Below are 7,500 nucleotides of genomic sequence, written 5' to 3'. Positions count from 1 at the left end.
CTCCTCCTCCTCCTCCTCCTCCTCCTCCTCCTCTCCTCCTCCTCCTCCCTCCTCCTCCTCCTCTCCTCGTCCTCCTCCTCCTCCTCCTCCTCCTCCTCACCTCCTCCTCCTCCTCCTCCTCCCTCCTCCTCCTCCTCCTCCTCCTCCTCCTCCTCCTCCTCTCCTCCTCCTCCTCCTCCTCCTCCTCCTCCTCCTCCTCTCCTCCTCCTCCTCCTCCTCCTCGTCCTCCTCCTCCTCCTCCTCCTCCTCCCCTCTCCTCCTCCTTCCTCCTCCTCCTCCTCATCCTCCTCATCCTCCTCCTCCTCCTCCTCCTCCTCCTCCTCGTCCTCCTCCTCTCCTCCTCCTCCTCCCTCCTCCTCCTCCTCCTCCTCCTCCTCCTCCTCCTCCTCCTCCTCTCCTCCTCCTCCTCCTCCTCGTCCTCCTCGTCCTCCTCTCCTCCTCCTCCTCCTCCTCTCCTCCTCCTCCTCCTCCTCCTCTCTCCTCTCCCTCCTCCTCCCTCTCCTCCTCCTCCTCCTCGTCCTCCTCCTCCTCCTCCTCCTCCTCTCTCCTCCTCATCCTCCTCCTCCTCCTCCTCCTCCTCCTCCTCCTCCTCTCCTCCTCGTCCTCCTCTCCTCCTCTCCTCCTCCTCCTCCTCGCCTCCTCCTCCTCCTCTCCTCCTCCTCCTCCTCTCCTCCTCCTCTCCTCTCTCCTCGTCCTCCTCCTCCTCCTCCTCCTCCTCCTCCTCCTCCTCCTCTCCTCCTCCTCCCTCCTCCTCCTCCTCCTCCTCCTCCTCTCGTAGCTCTGGACAGGCTGCAGATAGCTCCACTAACTCCTCCTGACAGCACATCTCCACATGCTCGCCTCAATTCAGCACTTCCTCCGTTTGAGATGCTCTGAATCTGTCTGAAGAACGCCACACGGCTCCTCTGGTCGGCCGCCGTCGCTCAGACTCCAGGAGGTTCAGATTATAGTGGAAAAACATCGATGTGTTCATTAAAAGAATTAAAAATAAAATGAGAGAGATTGGCATGGGATGGTAACCGAATTTGGAAAATGTGCAAGGCTGGATTAGTCTTGGTTAGTTTAGACACAGTTACATCTGGTTTAGACCTGGTTTAGACCTGGTTTAGACCTTCTATACTCCTTCTTTAGAGAGGTTGTTAGTCTGGTTTAGTTTAGACTTCAGTTAGACCTGGTTTACACCCAGTTTAATCTTGCTGTGAATCTGGTTTTGTTTAGAACTGATTCAGACCTGCCTTAGACCTAGATTAGATCTGGTTTAGACCTAATTTAGACCTACTTTAGGATGCATTGAGACCTAGTTTAGATGTCATTTAGACCCAGTTTACTCCTTCATTAGAAATTCTCTGAATGTGGCTTGGTTTAGACCTGGTTTAGACCTGGTTTAGATCTTATGTAGACCCAGTTTACCCCTGTTTTAAAGTAGCTGTGAATCTAGAGTGACTTATACCTGGTTTAGACCTAATTTAGACCTACTTTATGATGGACTGAGATCTGGTTTAGACCTGGTTTAGATCTAATTTAGATCCAGTTTACTCTTGCTTTAGAAATGCTGTGAATCTGATATGCTTTAGACCTGATTTAGACCTGGTTTAGACCCAGATTAGATCTGGTTTAGACCTGGTTTAGATCTCATGTAGACCCAGTTCACTCTTGCTTCAAAATAGTGTGAATCTGGACTGATTTGAACTGGTTTAGATCTGGTTTAGACATGGTTTAGACCTAATTTAGACCTACTTGACACATGGCTGTGACCTAATTTAGATCTAGTTTAGTCCTGGTTTAGACCTACATTTCTTATTATTACATTACTTATTATTTTGTATATTGACATATTACTATGGTCATGAGCTCTGGGTAGTGACCGAAAGGACGAGATCGCGGATACAAGCGCTCGAAATGAGTTTCCTCCGCAGGGTGGCTGGACGCTCCCTTAGAGACAGGGTGAGGAGCTCAGTCACACGGGAGGAGCTCGGAGTAGAGCCGCTGCTCCTCCACGTCGAGAGGAGCCAGTTGAGGTGGCTCGGGCATCTGTTCCGGATGCCTCCTGGGCGCCTCCCTCGGGAGGTGTTCCGGGCATGTCCCACCGGAGGAGGCCCCGGGGAAGACCCAGGACACGCTGGAGGACTATGTCTCTCTGGCTGGCCTGGGAACACCTCGGGGTCCCCCCGGAGGAGCTGGAGGACGTGTCTGGGGTGAAGGAAGTCTGGGAGTCCCTGCTTAGGCTGCTGCCCCCGCGACCCGGCCCCGGATAAGCGGACGAAAATGGATGGATTACTTATTATACTTATTACTTATTAGAAGCTGACAATTTGATACTGATTCTGCATTTTATTTACTATGTTTACACATTATAGTTGAGTTTTTGTTTTGGTTGGGGGCCACTGGCAGCCTTGCTTGCCTGGTTTGCCCCAGGGCAGCTGTGACTACATTAGTATCTTCCCACCACCAGTGTATTGAATGAATAATTCTGTGTAAAGACCTTTGGGTGTCATTATATAAAACCAGTGATAAATTAATTAACTTGAATTTTACATATGTTACAAATATGCAGTTATATCTTGTCAAATCTACATCCGTCTCTGCTGTATTTGCAACACTGTGGAACATTCTTGACAAAGCAATAACATCTCCATGGAAACGGGTAAACCCAGTACTCACGTGGTCCATGAGCTCCTTGACCATTCCGTTCCACTGTCCCGTGTTGTCGTCCGGGGCTCCGTACTTTCCGTCCTCCACCAGGCGGATCTCGTAGCTGAAGCCCAAGATGGCCGCCAGCTCCCGGAGCAAGTCGATGCAGTATCCCTCAAAGCGATCGTTCCCGTACAGAGGCTTATCCGACTTCTTAAACATCACGTACGGCTCCTCCTGGTGGACACACACAGGCACAGCACAGAGTCAACGTGAGGGATCGAACTACAAGACAAAACAGGAACTTTAAAGAATAAAAACAGAACTTTTTTATGTCAAAACTAGATAAAAAAAAAAACAAACAAACTCAAATTTACCATCAATACACATTTTTGTCTTAAAATGTGCTTGTTTTAGTAATGGGCATGTTCAAAGGAGCAATGTTTTCCCGCGCCAAATGTAATTACTGAATCAGATTATGATTTGCTGTATTTTTTTCTCTTCCTATTTCTATTTCTCTTCTCTTTTACATTTAGAATTTTTTAAAAGACATGGCCTCTCTTACCATTTTGATGCAGATGCCCCAAAAACTTTTATAAAACTAAATGAAGGGAAGATGTGGGACTCCTCAAAAATGATGTTCGTCCCACAGTTACCAACCTTAGACATTGATTTTAAATTTGACAAACAGATCAGTGGCGTTTTAAAATCGAGTTTTTATCATTTGCGGCTTTTATCTAAATCTGTCTAGTTTATCTACCTTGTTTATCTTTTAAAGTTTCTGAACAAGTCGTGCACACTTTTATTTCATCGCGCCTGGACGAACGTAAAGTACAAAACGCACTTTACCGACTACAGTGAGTCCGAAAACTCTGCAGCTCGACTTTTACCAGGGACCAAAAGAAGAGAGAACATAACCCCAATTCTTGTGTCTTTGCACTGTCTTCCTGTTCATTTAAAACATTTTGAATTGATTTTAAGATTTTACAGTTTGTTTTTAAAGCTTTGAATGGACTGGCCCCACAATACATCTCGATTTAGATCTGGTTTAGTCCTGGTTGAGACCTCATTTAGACCCAGGTTACTCTTGCTTTAAAGATGCTGTAACTCTAGTTTAGTTTAGACCTGGTTTAGACCTGATTTAGACCTAATTGAGGCTGGATTGAGACGTGGTTTAGATCTGGTTTAGAAGTCATTTAGACCCCTCTTTTAAAGATGCTGTGAATCTGTTTTGATTTAAACCTGATTTAGACCTGGTTTAGACCTCATTTAGACCCAGTTTACTCCTGCTTTAAAGATGCTGTGAATCTGTTTTGTTTAGACCTGATTTAGACCTGGTTTAGACCTGGTTTAGACCTCATTTAGACCCAGTTAACTCCTGCTTTAAAGATGCTGTGAATCTGTTTTGGTTTAGACCTGATTTAGACCTGATTTAGACCTGTTTAGACCTGGTTTAGACCTAGATTAGATCTGGTTTAGACCTGATTTAGATCTCATTTAGATCCAGGCTACTCTTGCTTTAGAAATGCTGTGAATCTGATTTGGTTTAGACCTGGTTTAGACCTGGATTTAGACCTGGTTTAGACCTGGTTTAGACCCACTTTTCTCTTGCTTTAAAGATGCTGTGAATCTGGCTTGATATAGACCTGGTTTAAACCTGGTTTTAATTTAGGCTGGATTGAGACCTGCTTTAGACCTGGTTTAGATCTCATTTAGACCCAGTTTACTCCTGCTTTAAAAACACTGTGAATCTGTTTTGATTTAGACCTGGTTTAGACCTGGTTTAGACCTAGTTTAAGATGGATTGAGGCCTGGTTTAGACTTGATTTAGGTCTCATTTAGACAGTTTACTCCTGCTTTAAAGATACTGTGAATCTGGTTTGGTTTAGACCTGGTTTAGACCTGGTTTAGACCTGGTTTAGATCTTATTTAGACCCAGTTTACTCCTGCTTTAAAGATGCTGTGAATCTGGTTTGGTTTTGCTTCAGTTTATCAGTAAGGTAAAACACACTTTATTGTCCCTGTAGGACATTGGGTCTTGTGCATTTGACCCGTCCTTCAGTGTCACTGGGTAAACCTGTGAGGATCAGCGGGACCCATCTTCTGATCTCGAGTCTTGGTTTTCGTCTACCTCAGCCAGAGGATTTTATCTCCAGTGCCTGCGGTTGAGGAAATACTTTCAAGCTTTATAGGGAGAATAAAAGATGAACTTCGAGATAAAAGGCAAAAAAAGTCAAAGAAATGCATTTTTATAAACCGCAATAGTGTATCTGGAATCAGTAATCAGCTGCAGTTCTGGTATTGGACAAAAACAAAAAGCACAAAAGGTACAAATGTCCTGATGTCCTGAGAGGAAAAGTGACCGTCGTGGTTTCTAAAGATATAGAGACAAGAGACACAAGAGATGAAAGGCAAAAACAAAAACTGTAAAAGAATATTGAGACACCAAAAAAAAATAAAAAAAAAGTGAGTGAAGTGTAGCATGACCATAATACTGCATAATCCCGTAGATCAGGGGTCGGCAACCCAAAATGTTCAAAGAGCCATATTGGCCCAAAAAAACAAAAACCAGACCTGCCTGGAGCCGCAAAAAATTTAAAGTCTTATATAAGCCTAATATGAAGGCAACAAAGGCTGTCAGTGTATGAGCTGTACAAACCGACTATTAAAATGACTAAGTCGGCTACAAATACAAAATGAGCATCATGATACACAAACCCTCTGTGACCCTCTCAGACTCGGTCTGTAGCCACTGAAATCAGGTGGTTAGTGTTTATTCCTTTGTCATTTAGGCCCCGTTTACACGTACACGGAGTATTTTTAAAAACGGAGACATTTCCCTTCATTTGTTCACATCGTTCACTCGCAAACGGGGAATTCACCTCTGAAAATGAATCTTTCTAAAAACTCCGGTTTCACGTTTGGGTGTAAACTGAGATAAACGGAGTTTTAGGAGCTGACGCGCTGAAATGCGACCGACGTTTACCTGTTACTATGACGACGATGATGGAAGTATTCAGAGCAGCAGTCGCATTTCTTCTGATCGTGCACAGGAGCACTCATAAACACAGCAGCATGTAGAACTTTGTCCGAAACATCAGCCCGGAGCAGAAGCTCTGAGCTCAGGCAGGAGCACCAAACACACAGGAGCAGTCAGCGCAGCTCCTCAAGACGAGGCTGTGGGTCCAGTGTTGGTCAGATTGTCCTGAGGCTTCGTCCTCCGTGTCCTGGTTCCAGACGGGGGCGAGCAAGACCAGCGCGCAAAGAACTGGGTTCGAACGGTTCCGTGTCATCCTCTGTGCGGGAAAAGCGAGAATGCGCTGTGGACTACAGGTCCGGGCTGCTCCGGTCCTCCGCGCTCGACCGCGGCTGGTTCCGAGGTGGTGCAGCATCCGAACAGAAGCGTGAATCCCGTTTGGTTCGTTATATGTTGTTCTTTTTTTTTGTTTTTTGTTTGTTTGTTTTTTCGGGGAAAGAGCTTCTGAGGTGGAGGTGGACACCGCCCCCCGCTTCACCTGTTCTGCTCAAACACTTTTAATGTCTTTGCATTTGCACACAGCTGATGGATCAATCCATGACCAGAGATGAACGAGGGTTTTACCCCTGAAACAAACCAGATTAAAACAACAACCAAAAAAATCATTCCTTTTCCATTTTCACTCATTTTTGAAAAAGCTCCAGGGAGCCACTAAAGGGGATGCTAAAGAGCCGCATGCGGCTCCGGAGCCGCGGGTTGCCGACCCCTGCCGTAGATAGAGGGAGATAAAGAGATGAAAAGATCTTAACTACAAACAAAACAATATTGAGATGAGACCGGCAATTTACAATCGTACTGAATTAAATTTTAAAAGACCACTGGTGTCTGGGGTTGTCAAAAATCAGACACTAATTAACACTAAATCGAGAATAGAAACTAGATTTTTATTTGAGCAAGAATCGATACTGAAAAAGTCACATTCACAGGACGGAAATGAAGCTTTTCTGGTCAATCTGGTTTGATTTAGATCTGGTTTAGACCTGGTTTAGATCTCATTTAGACCCAGTTTACTCCTGCTATAAAGATGCTGTGAATCTGGGTTGATTTAGACCTGAGTTATACCTGGTTTAAATCTAGATTAGATCTGGTTCTTACCTGGTTTAAACCTGGTTTAGATCTCATTTAGACCCAGTTTACTCTTGCTTTAGAAATGCTGTCAATCTGGTTTGGTTTAGACATGATCTAGACCTGATTTAGACCTCGTTTAAACCTATATTAGATCTGGTTTAGACCTGGTTTATTCTTGCTTTAAATATGCTGTGAATCTGGCTTGATTTAGACCTGGTTTAGACCAAATTTAGACCTAATTTAGGTTGGATTGAAACCTCGTTTAGACCTGGTTTAGATTGTTTAAATTGTAAAATCAGATACTAATTAACACTAAATCTAGAACAGAAACTAGATTTTTATTTGAGCAGGAATCGATACTGAAAAAGTCACATTCACAGGACGGAAATGAAGCTTTTCTGAAGATTTAGAAAGATCTTGAGCTGTATCAGAACAAGTATAAGAACAAATAGACTAATATAAACCCATGCACCACTGCGGGATTACACAGATATAAGACACATGGGGATAGAGAAGAACATACTATGATTAAAAAGCCTGTATTATGCTCTTTTCTGATCTGTGTTATAATGTTTCCTCATCACAATCAGACCTGGAGTTGTGTTTTGAAACTCCACCGTGTTTTTAAACTCGATACACCGGGGGGCCCAAACCTTTTTCCTCCGGTGAGCTCCTTTTACAAAATGAAAAAGGTAAAAAGCTCCTCATTTCAGTCACAAGAAAATTACAAAATTTAAGAGCCACGGCCTTAGTTGTGGTACAGT

The 7,500-nt window shown here is 44.2% G+C and overlaps 1 protein-coding gene across 1 annotated transcript in view; it reads right to left on the bottom strand.

The window, feature by feature from the left end:
- Window positions 1-7,500, bottom strand: part of grik2 (glutamate receptor, ionotropic, kainate 2) — a 537,576-nt gene that overhangs the window by 206,999 nt on the left and 323,077 nt on the right. Inside the window, exon 10 of the mRNA XM_055163917.1 lies at window positions 2,662-2,868. Coding sequence (XP_055019892.1) covers window positions 2,662-2,868 — 207 coding nt within the window. The remainder of the gene's footprint in view (window positions 1-2,661; window positions 2,869-7,500) is intronic.

The sequence above is a fragment of the Boleophthalmus pectinirostris genome, unplaced genomic scaffold (assembly GCF_026225935.1).
Source record: "Boleophthalmus pectinirostris isolate CB_2022bp ecotype Guang Dong unplaced genomic scaffold, ASM2622593v1 HiC_scaffold_6, whole genome shotgun sequence".
In the NCBI taxonomy this organism is placed as follows: Eukaryota; Metazoa; Chordata; class Actinopteri; order Gobiiformes; family Gobiidae; genus Boleophthalmus; species Boleophthalmus pectinirostris.
Note: the sequence above shows the minus strand (reverse complement) of the source record. Positions and strands in the feature narration are given on the sequence as shown.